The following is a 25,638-nucleotide window of genomic DNA, read 5'->3' on the forward strand; positions in this document are numbered from 1 at the left end:
CCAGTGGCCCCCTGTTACCTTTAGGGTCAAATAGAAGATTCTTTGTTTGACATTTAAGGCTCTTTTCAATCTGTCCCCTTCCTGCCTTTCCAATCTCCAAGTAGCAGGTGTAGTGGAAAGAGTAAGGAATTTAGAATCGGAGACTTAGACTCAAATCCACCTACTACCTGTATGACCTTGGACACATCATTTAACAGTTCCTGACATACAATAGTAAATGCTTATTGGTTGATTGAGTCCTGTCTTATGTGTTTTGTACTATAAGCATTTCAAGTGTTGTTATACCTCTATTGCCACGCTACCAAATCTGAATTTATGTTTTTCTTACTCTGAGCTATTAAACTTAGTCAAGATAGATATTGAATTCCCTAATTAAATTACCTTATTTAAAATAATAACATTATGATGTCTTTATCAGAATCGAAGTTGAGTACAATACTTACACAATTTCCCTGAGCATTTTTTCCAATAAACAAAAGTCAACAGTACCATTGTGGCAGTTTACAGAAATTTTCTTTTTTCTTTTTGACTTTTTGAGTCACTTGACATTGTGTTAGTAAGGAAGTTTATATTTATATTCTACGTTTTAATTTCTAATATTTGGACTCTGATAGGGAGCTTAGACCATGGTTAATTTAAGCAGGGGTGGGGAACCTGCAGCCTGGAGGCCACATGTGGCCTCTAGGTCCTCAAGTGTGTCCCTCTGACTGAATCCAAACTTCACAGAAGGATTTTTTCAGTATCTTTCAGATTTGTTGAGCTCTTTCAGAAGGATTTCTTCTGTGAAGTTTGGATTCAGTCAAAGGGCTGCACTTGAGGACCTAGAGACATGTGGCCTCCAGGCCACGGGTTCCCCACCCCTCATTTAAGGGGATCATTTTGGGAAGTCATTCCTGGGTAAGGTCTATCGTCAAATATTTAAAGAGCTGATGGCAATGTGAACAGGAGACAGCTAACATAGTATTTTCACTTAGAAGCCAACATTGTCTGGTCTATTAGTTGTTACTGTTTGCACCTGTCCAAGATTTTCATTGACCAGCTGTCAGTATTCAAGATTTCACTGATAAGAAAAAGTGATAGGTGTGAACATCAACAAATATAAACACAAAAGGGGTTCAGTGGGTCTTTTGAAGAACAAATACCACTCTTGCAAAATAGAAATTAAAACTTTGCCTTGTCATTTTAAAATTTTCACTTTTTATGTATTTGATTACTATATTGTGGGAAATCATTTTTCTTTTAAAAGTTTTCATTGATTTTTAAAACATTGTAAAGCCCTCCTTCAATGAAACTCTCCTTTTAAAAAAGTTTTTAGAGATTTGGAAATTTCAGATGAGAAAACTCCCTCTACCAATGCTGGTCAGCAAATGCTCTGTGACTTATACACTTAGAAAAATTTGAGCATATCACCGAAAAAACCCTGCAGGAAGAGATAAGAAAGAGATACCCCATTTAAAATAACTGTAGACTGTATAAAATGCCTAGGAGTATACCTACCAAGATAAACCCTAGAATTACATGAGCATAATTATAAAATACTTTTTTTAACAAATAAAGTCAAGTTTAAGTAATAGGAGAAATATTAATTGTTCCTGGGTAAACAGAGTCAACATAATAAAAATGATAATTCTAGTTATACTGATCTGTTTATTCAGTGTCATCCCAATTAAACTACCAAAAATTATTTTTATTGAGCTTAAAAAAATAATAAAATTCATTTGGAAGAACAAAAGGTCAAGAATATCAAGGGAATTAATGAAAAATGTAAAGGAAGGAGATTTAGCAGTACCAGATCTTAAGGTATGTTATAAGGCTTAATTATCAAAACTTTCTGGTACCGGCTAAGCTATAGAAAGGTGGATTAGTGGAACAGAGTAGACATACAACACTCAGTAGTAAATGATTATAGTAACCTTGTGTTTGACAAATGTCAGTATTTAAGCTTTTGGGATAAAAATTCACTATTTGGTAAAAAAAAAATTGTTGGGAAAGGTGGAAAGCAGTCTGGCAGAAATCGTGTATAGATCAATATTTTAACACCATTTAACAAGATAAGGTCAAAATGGATACCATGACCTAGATATAAAGAAAGATATCAAAGAAAAGTAGAACATGGAACACATTATCTATCAGACTTATGGACAGGAGAAGAATTTATGAATAAACAAGAGACAGAGAGCATTGTGAGATGTAAAATGAATAATTTTGATTACATTTAATTATAAAGGTTTTTTGTTTTTTTAGAAATAAAACCAAGGTTAGAAGGAAAGCAGAAATTTGGGGGGAAATTTATAGACAGTTTCTCAGATAAAAGTCTCATATCTCAGATATGTAGATAACTTTGTCAAATTTACAGGAATATAAATGGTCTGACGATATGAACAGGCAGTTTTTCAATGAAGAAATCAAAACTCTAAATAGTTATATGGAAAAATGCTCTAAATCATTATTGATTAGAGAAATGCAAATATGATTTTGAGATATCTCACACTTATCACATCCGCTAAAATAGTAGAGGGAGAAAATGACATATGTTCGAGGGGACGTGGAAAACTTGGGACGTTAATACGTTTTTGCTGGAAATGTGAATTGGTCTAATCATCTTTGAAGAGTAATCTGGAATTATGCCCAAAGACTTATAAAATTGTGTATATTCTTTGACCCAGCAATACCACTATTAGATATGTTTCCTAAGGTGATCAGGAAAAAAAGAAAAGAACCTGTATATTCTAAAATAGTTATAGCAGTTCTCTTTGTGGTGACAAAGAACTGAAAATTGTGGAGATGCTCACCTGGGGAATGTCTAAACAAGGCGTGGTATATGATTGTGATGGAATACTAATGTACTGTAAGAAATAATAAGCTGGTTGATTTTAGAAAAACCTGGAAAGACTTGCATGAAACAATGAAAAGTGAAGTGAGCAGAGCCAAGAGAACATTGTATACAGTAATAGCAACATTGTTTAAAGAACAATTGTGAACAACTAAGTTAATCTGAGTTTTATAAATATTCAAAGCAATTTAAAAAGTCCTATGAAGGGAAAATGCTGTCCACCTTCAGAGAAAGAATTGATAAATAGAAATACGCATAGTATGGTTTTACATATATTCATAAATCTGCGTCAAATGGTAGCCTAGTGGAGAGGGATGAAGGGAGACTGTTTGGAACTTAAAATTTAAGAAAAATACAGTAATTTAATACAAAGGAAAAGAAAATTCTGTAGGGCACTAAGAGGTTAAATAGTTTGTTCAGGGTCACATGGCCAGTATGTGTCAGACATGGACTTGAACCCTCAGATTTTCCAGACTTTGAAGTCGACTCTCTGTCTATGCTTCTTCTATAACTATACAGAATAGAGTATTTATTGTACAATACGTTGTATGTAAACTACGAAGTACAGTTAAGCATTGATCTACATTCTGATATCTTTTAATACTGTTTTTCTTTGCATTAGTTTGGTTATCCTATAGATTTTTTTTCTCTTGGTTCTGCTCATTTTACTTTGCATCACTTGATACAAGTCTTCTCTCTCTATTACATTCATATGCCACAATTCTTTCAAGCCATTCCCCGGATCAATAGGGATTCCAATGCTTTAAGTTTTTTGCTACCCCCTAAAAGGTTACTATGTATATTTGGATATATACAGAACTTTTCCCTTTGTCCTTGAGGTATTTTCCGGTAGTGTTGTTACTGGATCAAAGGGTGTGAACAGTTCAGTTATTTTTTAGCAGAGTTCCAAATAATTTCCTAGAACATTTCAAGGACCAGTAGACAGCACTTTCAACAGTATATTCTTTCCATGCTCCCAACACTGACCATTTCAGTATTTAGTAAAGCAAATTCTCTCTTGTCTGGCGTATTTAGGCAAAGGAGATATTGTGGTTAATCAAATATTCTGGTTAATAGGATGTTGTTCAGATTTCCAATAATTAAAGCAATTGAACTTTACATTAAAACATAGCAAACATAATTTAACTTTATTGTTGTGTCTTAGTTTAGGTTCATAATGATGATTCTGTCACTTCCCTATAAATATATGGAAAGACTACTGAATAGAGATTTGATTGAATGATAGGTAGCATTTGATCAGAGAGCAAAATTTTGGGCAATAACCTGGTAAAGGAAAACAAAACATAGCTGTTAAAGTTAGAAGTCCAGGGTTAAAGTCCTGTCTCTTATGTTTATTAGCCTTATGACACTGACAAGGCACAACTTCTCTGAGACTCAGTTTTCTCATTCATAAAATGAAAATAATATTTATTCTTTTTTACCTGCTTCCCTAGGATAGGGTGAGAGAAGACTTTTTATAGGGACTTGGATAAGGGAAGGCATAGAGGCAGAAGAGTACAGAAACATTCAGGTGGGTAGAAAACAGTTGACTTTGACTAGATTAGAGTATGGGGAGGGGAATAATAGAAGAGTGTAGAGACAGGAGAATACCAGCTCATAGAATACTTGAATGCAAGGTAGGGGAATGTTAATTTTATCCAATAAGCAATGTGGGAGCTCCTGAAAAATTTTGAGCAGAATGGTGGGACAAAATATATGAATAACTGTTATTCTGGTAGAAGTCTGAAAGATGGATTGAGGATGGGGAGAGCTTGGAGCCAGGAAGACTTTACCTGTTGGGAAGCTATTACAATATTTCAGGCAGACAGTAAGGAATGGAATTGTTAAAGTGTCACAGTAAGAATAGAGAGGATGGTGCAGATACAAGATATCCCACAGGGGTGGAATTGATAAGACTTGATACCTGTTTGGATATGAGATGTAATAGGGAGGAAAGTCAAAGGTAGCATTAATTAGTAATGTAGGTAGCACAGTTCCATGACTTCTGCTGTACTCAAGAATTAAGAATAAAGTGGGAGTAGGGGAAGAGGAGCCAATAGTGGGAGTTGCCCAGTGTTTGGGATTACCAAGGTGTGCCATCAGGAGAATGAGGGGTTTAGGTGGACAGTTCATTGCCAGAATAGATAACTCCTAAGATAAGACTATTATGGTGGGGAGGGAGAAATTGAGAGATTTTAAATGGTGATGAGCTTAAAGAACACATTGATTAGGAATGGGACTGTGGAAATGTGGAAGGACTTGAGATTATGATCAAAAGAATCTAAAAGATGATAGTATCAACTAGGTGAGCCAGGAATTGCTTTATAATGCTGGTAATTTAAAGGAATGAGTAAATTGCTTCCTAATTTAGATGTATATTATGTATATGATGAGTGGGTTAAATTATTTTGTATAATTTAAGCAATTAAACAACATTTTTCCTTTTCTCATATTAAGAAATTTTAAATGGTTTTTGGTGTTTATACTTTGAGTAATTTTTAGTAGTGATGATTTGTAGACTTGTTCAGAAGCATATACACACACTCAGTTTGTCACCTTCTAGATCAAGGACATATTTATGAGCTGATTGGGATTGGGATTTAGGTATTTATAGAACAAAATTTTACTCTCTGCTTAGCAAAATGACTCATAGGATCAAACCCATGAGTTTGGTCTCATCAAATGTCTCTCCTCCCTGTGACAAGTCAGACTTTTGGAAAATGCTGTCTTCTCATTGCTTTCTCTGAAGTTACCAGTGATTTCTTGATTATTAAATTCACAGATGTAGACTTTCTTAGTTCACATATATGACTGGGATAGAAGGTAAACTATTTTAGAATTGTTTCACTTTTTGTAATTATTCCCCCAATGTGTAGCTCATTGCTTGTCACATAGTAGGCACTTAATAAGGCCTTTTTTCTTGACTGATTAACCATCCTCATCTACCAGACAATTCTCTCTGGGTTTTTCTGACACTGTTCTCTTTTGGTTTTCCTCCTACATTTATGATACCTCCATCTTAGTCTTCTTGGCTGCTTTGTGTTAAGGACTTTACATCCTTTCAACTACCAGATTTGCAACCTTGGTGTTATCTTCAACTTATTTTTCTTCACCTCACATATCCATACAATTGTCAAATCTTGTAATTTGTTCTTCCACAATGTCTGTCACAGCTAACCCTTCTCTTCAGGTTCCCATCAGCCTTGCTAGACTATAGCATTCATTTCCTAATTGGTCTCTGCCTTTAAGCTCTCCTTTCCAATCAATCGTCTGCACAGTTGCCAAGGTGATACTTCCAAAGTACAGGTCTGAGCATATTACTCCAATGCTTAATAGACTCCAGTGGCTCCCTATTATTACTAAGATCAAATACAAGCTCCTCTATTTGGCTTGTAGAGGGTTTCACAACCTGGCTCCAATCTACTTTTGCAGGCTTGTTTATACATTATTCGCTTCAATGTACTCCACAATCCAGCCAACCTGTCATTCTTTCTGTTCGTTATACATGATACTCCATCTCCCATCTCCACACCATTATCTAGGCTGTCCCCCGTGACTGGAATGCATTTGCTCCTCCTCCACCTCTTAGAATCCCTAGTTCCCTTCAATGCTCAACCCAAATGTAGCCTTCTACATGAGACCTTTCCTGATTTCCTCAGCTACTAATGTTTCCCTTCCTCCAAAAATTGCCCACATTTATTTATTTATTTATTTATTTCTGATGTGCTTTGTAAATGGTTCCTGTATATTTTGAAAATACACGCACTCACGCGCAGGCGCACACACACGTTATCTCTCCTGGTACAATATAAGCCATTTAAGAAGAGCTCTGTTCCTCGTTGTATTTGCATCTCCAACACCTAGCACACTGCCTGATAAGCACAGTAGGTCTTTAGTAAATGTTTATTGATTGATTGATTACCACTCTCCTTTGTCCAGCTGATGGACTGATATGCAGCAGAATCCTTCTAAGCTTTTGTTTAGTATAGTATCCCTGTTTTTGACTTGATTCTGCTTTAAGAGATGCACTATCATTATTCACAGAGATGGTATTATTTGACTGGCAGTAAAAGCAGATTTATTGTATAATGAATCATCTTATAATTAGATTTTACTATATATTTTTCTTTTCTTTAATCTTTTCAGTAACTTTTTTTGGGTAAAAATCATTAAAGATGGTAGTGCGGGCTAGTGGAAAAATGTCTGAATTTGCTGTTATTAGGTCTGGGTTCTCATTTTTAATTGGCTGCTTTACGTACTGCCTGTGTGATCATGGTCAAGTCATTTAACCTCACTGGGTCTCTTCCTAACTTGTAAATTGAGATTGTTGGATTTAGATAATCTCTAAAATCCTATCCAGCTCTCAATTTTGTGATCTTTATGTCTATGTAGCGCACAGGATAAGGGGTAAGAGGGAAATGCAAAGATAAATAAGATATTTACCTGGATACTTAAAGCCCTTTGTAATCTAGCTCCAATCTACATTTCTTCTGGCTCAGCAAACACATTTACTACTCCCTTTCATATGCTCTATATTCCAGCCAAATTGGCTTACGTACTAATCCCTGAACATGGCACTGTATCTCCTTCTGCCAAACCTTTATAGAATCTCTCTCCCCACCTCTGCCGTTTAGAATTCCTGCCTGCCTTCAAGGTTTAGTCCAGTGCCTCCTGATGCTGTATTGAAAGGACTGCATCTGTAATCCTAGCCTTAAAATCACACGAAGAACAAGGTTTTTGTGCATACATGACAATTTTGGCATGACACCATAGGAAAAGGACTAACAGAGCTAGATCAAGTGATTGAGGTGGGCAAGCAAGAGGATGTCCTCTACCAATCTACCAGTCTAAGAAAGGGTCATCCAGAAATTGTTGAACATTGCAGTGCAGAATGACAAGGGTACTCTACCATTTAAAAATTTTTAAAAATTCTTTGAAATTCACAAACCTAAATAGGAAATAGTTAAGTTAAATTTTTAAATGACATTTTTGTGAGTTTATAGTTTATATACTTCACAAGTTATTAAAGCTTAAAACTGCACTAAGACATGATGTGTGACAAAAATTAAGAGGTGTGTATGGTCCCTAGAGATTTAATCCCCCAACTGTGAACATTCATGATGCATTTTATCAGGGGCCTGTTCACATGGCATTTGAGCAAAGCCCTGAAGGAAAGTTATCAGGTTATTGATGGGCAGAGACTGAGGGGAGAGAGGCATTATAATGATAGAAAATCTTGTGATGAGCAGTCCAGAGGTGGCAAAGAATTGAACACATTCAGAATAACATGTAATAGTACAGAATAATACATAATAGTATGGAAAAATCCCTGACCCAGGTGATCCAGAAATGAACATATTTATAGTTTTTGAAAAATAATGACTGGAGTTACAATATTTTACTGGCTGAAATGAAATCTTTCTGTTTCTGTACTATAGCTTCATCTACTGGTATATCTAGAGAAACTTATTACTGTTGTATTATAAGGTTGTGAGATACTTCTTAATGATGCATTCTCAAATATCAAAGTTTGAAATATTGCTTAGATTATAAATAACTGCCTATGAACTGTGCAATGCAAATGTAACTTCCAGCCAATTAAATGTCCACAGTAATGGAAAGCAGCAGTGGTAAGGATAAACCAAAAATAATTTTATGTATCATTTCCTGCCACTGTTAACCATCCCTTTGAATCTAGTATGAATTGTACTATGGTACTTAACCTGATAAAGTAATAAGGTAAAATTCTAAACACCTTTAGCTTTGGAAGACTAGAAAAATGTTTTACCATTTAGGTTTGTTTTTCCATACTTTTTCCCTAGGGAGATTTAGATTTTGATATTGTAATTACTAATTGTATATTTGACTGCCAGATTTTCAAAATATAAAATAAGGTTACCTTATGTCTTCTTAGTGAAAGGCTATAATTTAACTATAGTCCTTTCTGCTTTGGGAGTTCATTTATATTTGCACACTGCTATTTGCTTTGAAAGCAGAACAATCACCAAGCAACCAGAAAGCTTCCCTTTCATATGAAATGTAGAATTTTGAAAATTGACTGAAATAATTAATAGAAGCCTAGGAAATTAGAACAATTGTCTACTAAAACTGATTTGTTGGGTTCAAGTTACATGTTATGAAATACAGGCATTTGCAATACCAACTAGCTCAACAGAGATGTGTGTATGAACCTGTCAATATAGAATCATGGGATTAACAGAAGATATGGTGCAGCTTTTATCCAGTCCAAATCCTTTTTTCTTTTTTTTGCAAATGAGAAAATTGAGGTGTAGTGAAGAGAAGTGACTTGTCTAAGACCTAGCACATAGCCAAATTAGAAGTCAAGTATAGGATTACATCTAGGACCCTTGTCTCCCTCATCATCACAGGCGTCTATCTTAGCAGTCCATGTAAAGCTCTCATGTACATGACATGTCTAAGACATTAATGAAGGTTCGTTTTTGTGTTATTTAGACTTCATATAATATGCATTATGTTTTCCAAAACTTTTTTTGCATATGGACTTTATATAATTTTTCATTTCATTATTGATCCTCACTAATATTTGTCACAGAGAATTTTTTTAGTGCTAGCCATCTGTTGGGATTTAAGTAATAAATTGATCAAAGTATATTTAAATTTTAAGCTTAAGGGTAAAGTCAGCAGTTACCTTATGTATTTTATTAAAAATTGTTATTTTCATACATAGTGATCTCGTGTCAACATCAAAAGTAAAAAAAAAGGAATAGAGAGAAGTAAGACTATATGAAAGGGAAGCACAAAATGTAACACAGGATAATAGGTTCCAAATCATCAGTTCAGACTTTTAAAAACATACGTAATTATTATTAGCATTCATTGTCTCTAGAGTATGTTGATTAATTTGTATACTATAACTATGTGAGTCACTATCATTAGGAAGGACCTTGGAAACCCAAGAGAAAACCATTGTGGATATCCTATTGCTTCTGTACTATAGATATTTTGTTAATTATCATTACTTTATCTTAAGACTGTTTTAAGGATTGACATAATTATTGCATTATTGAGGATATACACCAAGTGTTTTTTTTAAACTATCGAAGATTTTCACTGGAGCTTAATTTGTAATTGCAAAAAACTAGAAGCTTAAGTGTCTAACAATAATGAATGATAAAAAAATTTCAGTATATTAGTAAAATAGAATAAAATAGTGCAAGGAAGATTAATGAGTATAAACAAATAATGAAAGAACTCAAGGGAATTTTGGAAGGGAAAAAACAAAGCAAAGCCAGAAGAATTGAGTCTGACATCTAATGGGTTGAATTTCATTTATTTAAATGTAGATAGTTACAAAGCAAATTCATTAGATGTATTGATATTTAATTCTGTTTATTATAAATCAATATGAATACAAATACAACAAAATCTATAATGATCTTTAAGACTTAAAAAGAGAAAATAGAGCACATCCTGGAGAAAGATTAGAAAATGGCATTACAGTGATCAGATAGTTAGGGAATGGGCTGATACATGACAACAGACTAAAAACATATTGTACTTTTCTGTTTGGAAAGACAAAGTCAATTTAACAAGTGTTAAGCACCTATTGTGCTAGGGCAGGGAACACAAAGACAAAATGAGAAATGGTCCCCACCCTTAAGAAAATTACATTATTTTGGAGGAGAGGTGTGTATGTAATATTTATATACACAATTTGTGTCAGGACAGAACACTGACTAATAAGGACTCAAGAAAGGTTTTAATAGGAGGTGACAATCTGCAAAAGGGCATGATATGATACACAATCTACATAGTAATTGTGTAAATTATGGGAACACAGACCATCAACCAGAATATCTGAATGAGGAAAAGCCCATGAAGCTTACAGGCAAATTCAGGACAAATATATACATACTACATACTATGCAATGAGTAGTAAAATTTTGAAACTTATTGATTACTTCCTTAAGATATGATGCTTTCCCAAAATATAAATCAGTTTTTTAAGAGTTAGAGTTTATTCCTAGTTTTGAGGTTGACTTCAGGGAGGACATCCATGCTCTCAAAAAGAAAGTATGTTCTTTGATGACACCAAAACATTGTCTCTTTGTGACCCACCTGGTGATTGCTGTTTCCATATTTATCTAGGCTAGTCCTTGGACAACCAGTGCATAGTATTTCATTGGCCCATACTTAAAGTCATTTCTACTTGGTAAATTTTACCAGAGCTTGCATTTACTTCTAAAGCTAAGGGCCAATTCCACACTGTAATGAGGCATCGAACCATTTTGTAACAAAAGGCATAAGTAATTACATGAACTTTATACAGAAATAGCTCTTTTCATAAAGACATTTATTTAAATGGCAAGAACTTATTTGGCTCAGCTGTAAGTATTATAGGCTTTGGGGAACTTGAACTATCTAATTATTATTGAAGGCCTGACTCCACACTGTAACAATGCAGAAGAATTTAGTTTCTGTGATTTGTCACTTTTTCTGCTTTATATTAACACTGGGATATTCCAAAGCAAAAATCCCATGCAAGGAGACAGTATAGGATATTTGTTGTTCTTTTAAAATTTAAGCCATTTTTCACTTTTCTATAGGAGAAAGGACTAGTGAAAAATGCTCTAACCTTGTATATCACATGTTGAAAAAGGCTCCCAAGATTATTTTTATCCCTGTAGTCCCAAAGTAAATGGAAAGTGAATTTTTATAATAAAAATAGCTAACAGCCTTCAGGATTAGGATGTTATGAAACAAGAACACTAACCACCCAGAAAGAATGGGTAGGGCATCCCACAAATGATTCAGGTTCAAAATCGATATTTTTGCATTTGGTGAAACTATACTTATTGATGAGAACACTTTGTAGTGAAAGGTGTCAGCCAGTGGCTTTGTAATCAGACAGCCACATGTCTCAAAGCTCATTAGTGACTGTCTGGTGACCCAAAGTCTGCCCTTAAAACAGAAGTGCTATGCAGCCATCATTAGCACATATGCCCTCACCATGGTGAATGCTGATGAGGAGAATGAAAAATTCTACAAGGATATGGACAGATTCACCACAGCACTACCATTATCTGTTGATTGTCCCGAGAAATTAATCACTTGAATTGACAGCAGTGCCAAAACATAGAGAAAACTAGCTAGACTTCACAAGACTGGAAAGCTCCACAGTAATGGTCTCAGCAAGCGTTAACTTGTGATCATCTGGGTCACTGTGTAAAAGGCATTGTGGATGCACGCATTCAAGATTTAGAGTTGAAATTCATTAATTATTTCTTAGTGTGACTGTTGCTTCTGAATGGAGGTTGAAATGGCCACACCTATGTCACTGAGTACTAGAGTGACCATTGCATTTAGATTCTAAACTTTCATTTTTAAAACACTCCTTATATTGCAAAGCTGGTATACAGCTTATTGAAGCAGTCCAACGTTAAGTTTCTAAGGAATGAAGTCAGCTACTGGACTAAATAAGCTCCCTAAATTGACTGTTAAGACTTGTGAGGTTAGGGATCATGTCTTAATCTAAACTTTCTATCTTCCCTCAGCACTTAGTGCCCTGGAATTGATTTGTCCTTTGGGGTCAGAGGGTTGGACTCTATTTCTCTGACTGTCAGATGTTGGACTACCTGACTGAAGTATGTGTACTAATACCCACTCCAGCAAGGTCAGTCCTGTGCATTTAGGTGTAGAGCATTTCTGTCTTCACTTTACTCTGGCAGGATATTGGATATGTTTACTCTCTTGGCATCCTCTTGGTCTCCTGTTTTCATGGGGATATACCTCCACCACCCCCAGCCCCCACCTTGGACTGCTCAGGATCAGTCTTCCCACCTGATCACCATGGTTTCTTTCCTTCAGCTCGCTCAGCTTGTCTTTTCACTTAATCAGTGTCCATTGTACATGTTTCCATTTGGATGTGTCATACACGTGTAGAATAAAACATTTAAGTTGAAATGCCAAATAGTTTACAAGATTAATATCATATCATTAAGATTTTAAGGACATAAGTCATATGAACAGAGATATAACAAATAAATGGGTCAAGCCTGTAAAAGAAGGAAGGAAAGAAAAAGGAGATGGTGATGGTAAGGAAAAGCCGAGGAGACACTGACTGCCAAAGGAGCTTCTAGACTGCCCTTTTTATTTCCTCTCTTAATAAGCATTACAATATATTATATAAATTTGGCTCCTACAACTTCCCACCTGGATACAATATCTTTATTCTTGAAGATTTTGTTCTTGTTTATGAAATAATCTTTTCTTGAGGTGACTCCTTATCCTCCCTTTATTCCAATCATCTCTTAACTGTGGCTGCTAGATGGGCCCAGCCTACTCAAGGTGAGGGTCCTCTGGATGGGAGGCAGGGTGGCAATGGCACATGTTTAGGAACAGAATAAGAGGTCAGTGCAATTTGATCCTATAATCAAATTACTATCTGTAGTTATAGAGTTGGGAATTTATTTAATAGTAGTTGGTATTTCCTTGATTCATAATGCTATTGTGTGTCATTATTGGGAAGGGGTAATTGGAAAAATTTAGACATATTATTAAGACATTGACTTCAAAAAATAATACAACAATAATACCCTACTTTTATGGATATGCCTTTATATGTGTGTATAATTTATGTAATTTATATTTGCAAACCACCTTCCTGTGAATTGAATATATGGCATGCTTGGTGGACACAAATATATCACGAATATGTAAGTGTCTGAAGATTTGGCTTATTTGTGCAAATTTTTCATTGTTACCATTTTTTCCACTCTAAATTTACTATTTTGTTGTTCTTGTAGAAACATTTCTTAATGATCTGTATTTACATCAGTGTACCTAAAAAGCTTAATATTTCATAATAAAATTGTATTCCTTAAAGTATTTCTACTTCACAAGATTGCCTTAAATCAAATTAATAAGTAGGTTAGTACTTTGTCTTGAAAATTCATGGTTTTGCCTTTTCTTTTAGATATGGAGTCTGGAGAGCGGTTAACATCCACGACGGCCTCTTCGACTGCACCTACTTCATCTACATCTTCTCCACCTTCTGTAGCTTCAGCAGTCTCCAAAGGTGGCCTTTCCACTGGAGCTGCCTCACTCAGCTCCACAATCAACACGTGTGGTGAATACTTTTCTTTAACTTTGTTTTGCAGCGTTATCTATTCAGGATCCTGTTTGGGAGTATTTTGTTGAATTCTTGGCATAAAATGGCATATAAGCATGACAAGTTTTCCTAAGAGTCTAGGGGGTTAGCTTGAAACATGTTTCTGAAATGTAATAGTCACCACCAAAATCTTCTTGTTGCTACAGCTCACAAATAAATATAATGAATCAATTTTATATTGATAAGAGACAAAAAACTATAAAGGCCAAAGTTTCCCAATTGCCAGTAAAAACTATTTATGGAATTAGAATTATGTTGAGAAACTTTTTTCAGTTTTGGTTCACCATATGGAACTTCTAACACTCATGCGCACACGCATCCTGCTACCTATTATATACAAATGGAGGATTTTATAGCTATATGACCTTTTGGGCCAGCAGAAAAATTGAGGCAGATTTTATAGGATAAAGCCATGACTACTTTAAAAAAAATTTGTTATTAAAATTATTTAGGAACTATTCAAATGAGGTAATATATTTTGGGGAAATTTTCTTTTTATGGCTGCAAATGCAATATTAGCCTTAAATTCTTTCAAACTTCTTTGCATTAATTTATTGGTTATAGCATATTGTGGTTTCCCATTCATTTGTGGGGAGCCCTAATCACTTTTATTTAATTATATCATTTTATGTATGTACTTATTTATATAATTCTTTGAACTTTGAGTATAATAGTGAAAAAATCACTGACTTTGAATTGATTTACATAAGCATTTACTTCAATAAATACTTTAGTTCTATGTCTTAAATGCCAGACATCGTCACTAAGATGTCCTTTAGGCCTCTTTTAACAACATATTGAAACAAAAGTTGTTATCTTTTTCCTTTAACTGATCTTGCTCCCTGGCTTCCTTATTTCTGTGGAGTACACCACAATCCTTCCAGTCATCCAGGTTTACAACATAGGAATTATCCTCAACTGTTATATCGAGAGTACTTGTCATATCCAGTTGATTACCAACTCTTGTTCAGTCCACTTCTCAACATCTCTCAAATCCATCATCTTTTTTCTAGCAATGCTATAGCCACCATTGTTCAATCCTTCATCACCTCTAACATTGATTATTACGATCGTCTCCTAATAGTTTTTTCCAGCTTCTCTTCTCTACCCTGTTCGTTGTCTCTTCCACATATCTGCAAAGATGATACTCCTAAACTACAGGTCTGAACATATCATTCTCTTCCACTGGAAGCTTCTATAGCTCTCTGTTGCCTTAGGATACAATAAAAACACCTCTTTTTGGACTTTAAAGCTCTCTGCAATCTGGCAACTGCCTAGCTGACTACATGAGACTCCCTTTTCAGCACACTACTTTGTAGCCAAACTGACCTACATGAGGTTTCATATTCAAGATGGGATATCTCCCTCTTTTTATTTGGTATATATATCCTTTTTTTTTTACTTATCTCTGAATCTGTTGTATCTCAACCCTGAATGAAAGTAATGAAATAGACCTTGCTCTCAAGGAGCTTACATCCTATCAAAATTATTTTTTCATTTTACTTATTTTTTTTTACTTATTTTATTTAACTTAGTATGGACACTCAATCAGCTTAGTCCAGTGCTATTCAGAACTCCTGAGCTCAAGAGATCCTCCAGCCTCAGCCTCCCCAATAGCAGGGATTACAGGCATGTACTACTATTCCTGGCTCTCTAGTGTAATCATTAAGGAAATTCAAGAAATATATCTCCTTTAATTTTGTTTTTCTTTTGGAGCTGTTATTCCAAACCATGCATAGTATCTCAGGCCAACATATCAGTCAGTCCCCAAAACTAATCCCCAAAAAAAGTCATTTGTAAAATTATAACCATTTTTTTGATTGACTTATAAAGGGAATGGAGGAAACTGATTTACTGGCTGCTTCACAGAACTCAGCCATCCTGATTTTTTTATTTCTAATGGCACAAGTAGCAAGGATATGGTAACAAAAATGGTGTTCAGACCCATGATTCTCATGTCCCTTCACTCCAAGTGATGTCCGTAACTTTATTTTTGCTGAACCATTGACTGAAACTTTCCTTTTTCTACTTTCAAATTTAAGGTGGTTATCAGCTATATTTAGATATATTAAATTATTGATTTTTAGTGTTTCCTTTTATAAACCAGAGGAAAAGTATAATCACTTTAACTTGCTAGTTTCTGTGATATGTGATATAATTCCTGAAACAAATGTAGTTTATTTCATTTGCATTTGCCAATAGTTCTAAAAATCTAAATTCATGAATTTGTAATTTTTAATTGAAAATGGACTTCTTTATTTCAAACTTGGATTTATTTAGATGAAATTCCAAAGGATATAAAAATGATTGTTTCATCCTCTGGACAAGCTACATATTTCTCCAGTTGATAATATTTAAAATGAAATATAGCAAAGGATGAATCCAATAAGAATAAAAGGAATTTAAAGCCACATAAAAAAATTAGCATATCTACCACATCTCATTAAAGTCTATTATATGATAAAGCTAAATTCCACAAGTATATAAGAATGTATGTATGTGTGTATGCATGCATATACACACACACCACACACACACACACATATAAATTTAAAGGAAGTTTGTATTTTTCTTTAATATTCCGGTGTTTGTGTGTTTACTCTTTTAATTATGAAGAAATATTTTAAGTATTACTGCGGAAGTAGAAAGAATGCTACCTCTAGAGTGCAAATTCTATTTCTGTTTCTTATTCTTTGTTTGGTCATGAGCAATTCACTTGTCACCTCTCTGGAACTGAGCTTTCTCATCTGTAAAATGAGGAGATTTGATTAGATTAACTCTAAGGTCCCTTCCAACTAACTCTAATAAATCTATGATTCTATAGTTCTGTTCTGTATAAGGTTTGAATCACAACTCACTTCCAAGAAGCTTTCCATTCCTGCCCCCCATGCTTATCTGATTGTTCTTTTCCTGTCACATAAGAACTTAGAATGAGTTTTTCACATATGTGGCATATCTTCATATCTTCTTTGTAATTATACTCTAGTATGTACCTGTTTTCATTTCCCAAACTAGACTGTAAATTACTTAAGGCTGGACACTCTGTTTTTTGCTTCTTTTATATCTCTAAAGCACCTTGTGCTATGAATGGTTAATAATATTTAGTCAGCAAGTGGTTGCTGAATGAATGAAGGTAGTTTCTTCAGATATAGGTTAGTCAATAAAACAAAACATTTTCATTGAGTTTTCTCTTTGATGAAAAGAGCTTGTTAACAACAAATATTTTATCTTTTATAGGTTATTCCATGAATCTGATTTATTTCCATGTACATTGAAAGATTTACATCAAACCTTAACAGAACTTTTATACAAAGGAGGACAAATCATTTCTCTTTTTTAAGGCATGGTGGTCTGATTTCTTTTGTGACCTGATGATTGCTCTAAGGGCCCATAATCCTAGACATGTACTAATTATAATTGGCATGAGTATTTACATCATAAAAATCATTGTATTACCAGTAACTGAGTTTGGAGAAAAGATTTACAAGAAGGAAGATAGTGACTTGAATGTAGCAAGTCACTTGATGCAATGTCAAAGAGGATTTTACTCCAATTAAGCAATATTTTTAATGTATTAAACCATAGAACCTCAGAGGAAAACAAAATTCTTTTACTTGGGAGGTAAGAAGGAATACCTTTTGCTAATCCAAACATTTTATTATTATTGATGAGTCATATAGTCCCACCAATAGTTTATATCTGAGACTTTGAAATCTCAAAAATTAACGGGAAGGCATCAGCATGGAGGAGGGAGGAGTGAAACAAATAAAAATAAAGGTAGTTTGAGTATGGCAAAAAAAATTTGTTACTCTCATGAGCTAAGAGATTCACTACTTAAATAGTGAAAGTAACATCGACATCACATTTATATGACATTTTACAGTTTACAAAGTGCTTTCCTCCCAACATCCTTGAGAGGTAGATAGTATAAATTATTATTTTCCCTGTTTTACAGATTAGGAAATTGATCTCAGAGAATTTAAGTGACCTGTCTAAGGTCACATGATTGTTGTTAGTGCTGAGACTCCAACCCAAGTCTTCTGACTTCAAGTCCATGTAAGATAAGTACAAAATACATACAAAGTAATACAGTACAGATTTCCTTTGCATTTTGCCACATAGCCTTTCTGTTACTACCTAATATCAGCATTGAAAGGATCATGTGAAATCTTATATCCTTCTAAGCACATACACGTCTTTTATGACATGCCTCAAAGTACTTTCCAACCACTATTTCAGCATTTTCAGTGATAGAGAATTCACTATTTTGTGAGGCAACTCATTGAATTTTGGATTACTCTAATTGTTAGATCTTCCCCATACTAAGCCAAAAATCTGCCTCCCTGTAACTGCAACCCATTATAGTTCAACTTCTTTTCTCTATGGGATAAATCAAATCCTAATACTTTTTATGGCAACCTTTCAAGTTCTTGATTCTCTATATCATACTGGTTGCCTTCTTTCAGATTTACTCCAGTCTTGCAGTACCTCCACCCCCTAAAATGTGGCACCCAGAACAATATTAAGTGAATGGTCTTAATAACACAGAATACAGTACTTCTCTCTTTAGAGTACCATATATCCAATAATGCTTAAGATTTAATAGCTCTTTTGAAAGATTACTTCCCACTATTGACTTACATTGAAAATATACCTAGTTAAAGTCTTGAGTCTTTTCAACATACAATGCTTTTGAATTACTTTCCCCCCCCCATTCTCTTATGTGTACACTTAAATTTTTGAACCTAAATGTAGAACTTTACATTAATTGCTATATAATTCCATCTCTTTAAGCTCATCTCTCATCATTTGTCTATTGAGGTAGTTTTAGAACTTAATTATATCTTAAAACCAATTTGCTCCCAAGATTCATGTGATATGCAAATTTGATTAACATGCCATCTCTGTCTATTTGATTTTTTTAATTGTTAAAAAAAAAAGTAACACAAAATTCTAGAGATTGCTTCCCAAGTTCACATATATCCACATTCTTTTGCTAGGGGCTTGTTTCTACAGCCTACAACTTATGCTCAAGGATATTGTGAGAGATTTTGTGATATACCTTTAAGAATCCAGATATTCTTATGCTCTATAACACTTCCCTCATTTAGTGACTGTGTGACTATCTAGCTTGATGTGATCCATGTATATCAAGTGATTAATATGATACTTAATTCAACTTTCTCTTTAATTTAGAAGCTCATACTTGATTCTTTTTTTTTAAGTAGATATTATAATGGATTTAAGACTTGGCAAAACCATAATGGGCTTAGACTGTTTCCCTGAAAAATATCCTATCTTTATCAGTTGTTCTTGACATTATCATTGCCTGACATGTACCTATTAAATGCTATTGCCTGGATGGCCTGTTTTTGAGAACAGTTTTCCATGTAGCCTAATGTCTTCACTGTACTTGAGTCTATTTGGCATAAAAATAAGCCAGAAGTGTCCAACTGAGTCAAGGGCTTTGTAATAATTGATAGACAGTATAAATATTTTGAAGATTTTGGGTGGCTTGTTCAGTAATTTTGTAATTGATAATCACGTTCCAGGGATATTCTTGCATACCATTTTGCTCCTCAGTCAATATGTTGTTTTCTTGTAAACATTTATAGTTTTTTTTAGTAATACAAGCTGTGAATGCTTCATATACATTACATAAGCACAAAAATGGCTTATGTTTGGAGAGATTGCTGATAGTAGATACTTTCATGCCTTCTTGAAGAAAGGTGGGAGCATCCTTGGATTTCAGGGAAAGCTGGCAGAGTGCTCACTTTGTATTTCATGTCCTAAAGTAAAGAGTTTAGACCAATAATTGTAAATCTTTTCCAATCCCCCTCACTGCCTTCCACTTTTGTAGAGGAATGACTGCAATGAATGAAAAAGCATTTAAGAGCTTACTGGGCACAAAATACTATACTAAGCCCTGGGGATATAAACAGAAAAGCCCATTTTCATAGAGGAGATAATACATGTAGAAAGTTTCGTTTGTCTTTAGGAGTATTCTTTGATAATGCAACCTTTCTTCCTATGGTTCTTACTATGACCTTGCCCACTACTCATGCTGTAGTGTGCAGGTCCTGAAACATTCTTACACTTTCTGGAAAACATTGTGGGGAAAATGTGTTCATTCATGATGGTGATAACATATGCCCCCTTTAAAAAAGTACTGTGATTTAGTATAGTTATTCTGTTAGTTTGAGTAATGCCTTCAAACTCAACAAATGCTTTTCAGAATTCTAGGAAAAATATGTCCATTGCCTTTGCAAAACTGTTTTGAAATATTGGTATCATTTTCTGTCATCCATTTTCTTGGTAGGTAGAATTTCTCAAGGTCGCATTTCAATGCTCTTGGCTTCTTCAAATTTTGCCTCTTAAGTTTTTAGTGACTCCTCAGTTTCACCTCTTAATTTAATCTAGATTTGGGGATTAAGTTATTTCATTTTTTTGGAGTGTATTTCTATGACTTAATCATAATGTTGGCAACATTCATTTTGCTGATACAGCAATTCAGTTATTTCTAGTTATTGTCCTGAACTGGTCTGCAATATATTGTTGTGTGACGTGAATATGAGGCATTGACAAAAAGCAGTATGATGCCCTTACCTATAACTTCTAAAATATTTGAATTTTATTATGATTTCATGCTCGTACATAATGAAAATATTCATGCATTTTCGTAGTTTGCCAACATTAGTGGTCAACATTACACTGAAACAATTCTAGGGAGTGAGGTATCAGTATTTTTTATTTGTTCTGGGGTGTCTTATCTTCTCTTAATATCAGAACATGAAGCAGCACCATTCTTCTCCATGTTAAGCTTAAGAATCATAATGGTTCAGAATAGGATCAATCTGTAACCCTAGTCTATTTTGTCTGTCCTTTAAGATTTTAAGGGCAGTTGTTCCACAACACCCAATTTGTCAGTGTTTCAGGGTTCCTGTGAATCTTTTATTGATATCATAATTGTCTCAGGGCTCATAAAGTGCCCCATTGTATGTTACTTTGGATGGCATCCCCCTACTTTGTGTATGATGGTTTGGACTTTGAGGGGGTTGTTATTATTGTTGTCATAAGCACAATTATTATCACTTTGTATATATCTTTTAAAAATCAGAGCTCAACAGATGTGCCTTTTTTAAATTTAATTTTTGTTTTCTTGCAGCTGTGCTTTTGCAGTCTCACATTGGTCTCTGTAAATAGCTCCCTCTTTTCTTCACTGGAATCATTTGAAATTTTGTCAATAGACTTCTCAAGTGCCTCCCATCTCTCTTGAGCCATTCTTTCCTTCTATCCTAGCAAACCTATTTTTTAAACTTTTTTGAAAAGCACTTGAGTAAAGTCTAGTCTGCGTCAAACTATTTGTTTACTTCCCAGTGGGATGAACTGGAGAGACTGACATCCTATAGAATAATAGGCTTTTAAGTACAGTAGCTGGGTCTATCTTATTGTTTGATTACCATTCTTAAACCTTCCAAAGTGATAAAATTTAATGTGTCTTGACTATGAACTTCTCATCATTGTGGGGAGCCATCTTAGAAAACATATAAATTCATTTTGGGGGGGGTGGGAGTTACAAGTGGTTGGTCGTAGTGTTGCAAAAAGGAAAAAGAGAAACATTGAAGCATTTAAATGAAAATTCATAATGGAGAACAGAAGGAACTTTATAAGTAAACACAGACAAAAAGGTAGCTTTGAAAGTAACATGAATCGATTGCGTACCTTTAAAAAACCAATTTGCGTGTAATATCAGATTCACAGTTACATATGATTATCTTTTTTCCTCTTCTACTTTATGTGCAGAAGTGCTATTTTTTCCTTTTTTTAAGTGCAGAATTAAAAAAGAAAACGTAAGTTATTTTACCCACTTTAAAAATTATGTGGTGTATTTGGAAATATCTACTTGCCAGTGTTAAAGGATTATAAGAATTACTAGTTCAAGGCTTTTTAGAAAAATAGTATTGTAGTGTTTATAATTTCTGGCATAAAGAGTGAAATAGGCTTAGTTTTTAGTGTCAACATAAAATTGGTTTTTTAATATCATTTTGCATCTTTTCTAACTTTTAATTTCAAAAAATAATTAAAGTCTGAACCTGGACTTACAAAAGGGAGGAGTGCATCCAGTCATAGGGGACCACCTGTGCAAAGTCACAAAAGTTAGAGATGAAATGTCATGTAATAGTAGTAGCTGGTAGAAAGACATTTTCACTACTGTGGAAGGTACATGAAGGGTGGAGGGATGGTGTTGACGATACCATCCACAAAAATAGAGAAGTTTGGAGGAGGTTCCTTTTTTGGAGGAACTTAGAGGTTTCTTTTTGATATGTTGAATTTGAGATGGATACGGGGCAGGGCATCCAGGCAGAAATATCCAACAATCATTCTGCATTGTGGGAATGGAGTTTGGGAGGATAATTAGGACTCAATTTTGGAGTATTTTGGTGTCCTGTTTTGCTTCCACATTATCAGTTACTCTTGAGGTTTGAAAAAAAAGTAGTTAAAGATTGATTAGGTTCTCCCATTTATTTTATATCATCAATGTATTTATTTTATATCACACTCATCAATTTTTACAAGGGCTCATATTGGATGAAAAAGTGCATTGGATGAGTTAGAGCAGGAAGTTTCCCAAGAGGCTGGTGGGAAAATGATGCAAGGCAACTTGCAGAGATCTTAGAGGTACCAGAAATAGTTTTCGACTGGCTGACTAGGCAGCTCAGAAGACTTCTTACTCAGAACAGCTGTTGGGCTAGGGGTGCAGATAGCACACTAACTCAAATCCCTCTGAAGATGTTTCATAAGTTTCTCCTTTTTTATATAATGTCCCATCTCTGATACATGAAAGCTATATTCCATTTTTTCTAGTTTCTAGGATTCCAAGATAAGTGATTGGCCGAATAGGTTGGATAAGAATCAGGAATTCGTCTTTCTTGATTTTACTTAGGATTGTGACATGTATTATATAGAAGAGTAAGAATGACAATAGACTTCTTTACTTGAGCTGAGCCTAGACTAGTTTTTTCCCCCAAATAGTTTGGGAATGTAAGGCAGAACAGTGAAATCATATAGGTAAGTAGAAGGCAACATATCCTAAAGAATTTTCCTTGTGTCTAACTGCTTGACTATTAGGTCAAGTCTTGGTTTAGTTCTAAAGGAAGGACAATATTGCCTTTAATTTAAAGAGTAGCACTTTTTCCTCATATTCTGACATAGATAAGGGGTCAGGGTAGGGAACTTTCCAAGGATTTCAGTAATCAAGAGAGAAAGTCCTCAATTTACCAGTAAATCTACCTGTTCATGTATATATTCTCTAGCAAACAACCTCTAATCTTTTACTTTCACTTTCACTTGCAAGAATCCTAAATAACAAACATATCCTTATATATGTTATTAACAAGCATATGGAATTACAGGTACCAGACATTATGGGAGATAGTATAACCATTAAAATTTTGTTGACCTGGCCACACAGAATCATATGGACACAAAGGACAATTGGATCCATGGGCATTGATGATATCACTGAGAGAGAAGGTAAAGGGAAGAGAAGGCCCATGACAAAACCCTAGAAGATAGGAGCCAGATGATGATCCAACAAAGGAGACTGGTAAAGGTTAAGTAGGTGGAGCACCAGAAAACATGTGGTGTTACCAAAGGCAGTCAATAGATCAAAAGCTACAGGAAAGTCATGTAGTATGAAGTCCGAAATAAGGTTTTTGAATTCAGCAATCAGAGGATTATTAATAACTTTAGAAAGAGCTGTTTTGATCAAGTGGTAGAGTTCAAGCCAGATTGCCAGAATTGACAAAAATGTGGGAATAGAAAGTAGATATGGAGAGTGGATGATCTTTTCTAGGATTATCTGTGAAAGGCAGAAGATATACAATAGCATAAGGGAATGGCATGATCCAAGTGATTGTTTCATTATTTTTATATTGTTTAAAGATGGAGGAGACACATTCCTCCAGGTTCCTGTCTATTCGACTCCTCTTTCTTCAGGGTCCTAACTTAAGCTTCCCTAGATCACCAAAGTGGAAAATTATCTGTTTTTTCCTCATTTTTTCTTACAGTACTTTGTCCAAGTTTTTCTTTTTGAGCTTATTACATCCTAACTTGTGTCATACTTATTTTATGGTACCTTTCATGTACTTATAAAGCCTTGAACATTATCTCTGTTCTCCAAAAGGAGTGGGTGGGACTGGACCTGTGATTTCTTTGATATAAGTAACTCAGTGAGAAATTTCCCTCCATCAATTGAGATTTGTACTTACTTACCAACTTAGTCTTAGAGTCTTAAGGAGTTGCTTGTAGGCAACTTGATTAGGATTCCACAGCCAGAGTGTGTCAGAGATAGATTTGAACCCAATCTTTCTGACTCTAAGACCAGATTTCTATCCACTACCCTATTGCATTGCTCTTGTACATCTTCCACCAGTAGGCCCTTAATAATATTTATTCAATTGAATTACATTTTTATAAAGGTCTTATTCAACTTATTAGTTTGCAAACTTCTTGCAAGAAATGACTTGTTTTTCATCTTTGTACCATCAGTACCAAACACAGTGCTTATCTTGTATAACATACCATTATAGATTTAGAATTCCAGATCAAGGGCTATATTAAGCATTTATTAAATATTAGATTGAATTCCATTCTTCATTCTCATAATTATGTATATATGCTGAAAGGGATTGTTGGAATCTGTTTATAATTTATGATGCATTGCTTAAATGATTCAATAAATATGTGATCTTGTTAATGCCTGAACATTGTCCTAATAGTACTGATGGCAATTTCTTCATGCCTTCTCATTCCATGTGAATCTTGTCCATGTCCTCTTGTGAGTCCTCAATGGTGGCATCTACTCAATAAGCAGGGACCTTTCTTTTAGATCTCTTGCTGTTAGATGGATACAAGTGGAGTACCCAACTTATCAAATCAGTTACCTCTCACTCTCTCTACTTGACTGGAACCATCTCTTTTTAGGGTCATACATCTCTCTATTGTATGACTCTTCTTTAAAACCTTTAGCTGGTGCAATTTATTATTTATATTTTGCTGTAACCTACTTACAGCTAACACATCTCTTCTGTGTTACCATAATAAATTTGAACACTCTAAATATATGTATTTGAAGAGACACAGAGTTTTCATGTCAACAGTGTCAAATATTCAACAGTTATTTATGTCTCCCTTGAAGTTATTCTATCATTTCGGACTAGTTATTCATTTTATAATATATTTGGGTTTATATATCTCATGCATTTCTATAGAAGTTTTATAATTTGAATAAATGAGTGAATGAACGAAAAAACATTTATTAAACGCTTAAAGTGTGTCAGACATATACTAAGAACTAGAGATCAAAAAAACAGACAGTGCCTGGAGATTACATTCTACTAGGGAAAATAACGCAAATAGGAGTGGTGGCCAGGGAAGTGTGTCACAGAAGTGGTGAGTGGACTCATAGGTCAGCACACTGACACCAAGTTCTTTCCTGTAATAGTAGTATGGATTTGATTATTGTTCCCATAAGTACTTAGGGGGTGGGGTATGTGTGAGAGGGAGGTGGGAGGCAACATACTTGGCAGCATGGCATAAAGATAGCCAGAGAACAACTTTGTGGTGGGGTTGGGCTGTGATTGTTATGCTA

General features: G+C 34.6%; 1 protein-coding gene across 26 annotated transcripts in view; it reads left to right on the forward strand.

The window, feature by feature from the left end:
- The window catches only part of BAZ2B (bromodomain adjacent to zinc finger domain 2B), a 347,907-nt gene that overhangs the window by 176,307 nt on the left and 145,962 nt on the right, over positions 1–25,638 (forward strand). For 23 of the 26 annotated variants that reach the window (XM_021004900.2, XM_078147010.1, XM_078147003.1 and 20 more), the window contains one exon: positions 13,791–13,943. In XM_021004900.2, coding sequence (XP_020860559.1) covers positions 13,793–13,943 — 151 coding nt within the window. In that variant the 5' untranslated portion in view covers positions 13,791–13,792. Of the gene's footprint in view, positions 1–12,369; positions 12,489–13,790; positions 13,944–25,638 lie in introns of all 26 variants that reach the window. The other 3 variants (XM_078147001.1, XM_078147002.1, XM_078147000.1) reach the window with 1 other exon arrangement.

This window comes from Phascolarctos cinereus, unplaced genomic scaffold (genome assembly GCF_003287225.1).
Source record: "Phascolarctos cinereus isolate Bilbo 61053 unplaced genomic scaffold, phaCin_HiC Scaffold_726;HRSCAF=1367, whole genome shotgun sequence".
Taxonomy (NCBI): Eukaryota; Metazoa; Chordata; class Mammalia; order Diprotodontia; family Phascolarctidae; genus Phascolarctos; species Phascolarctos cinereus.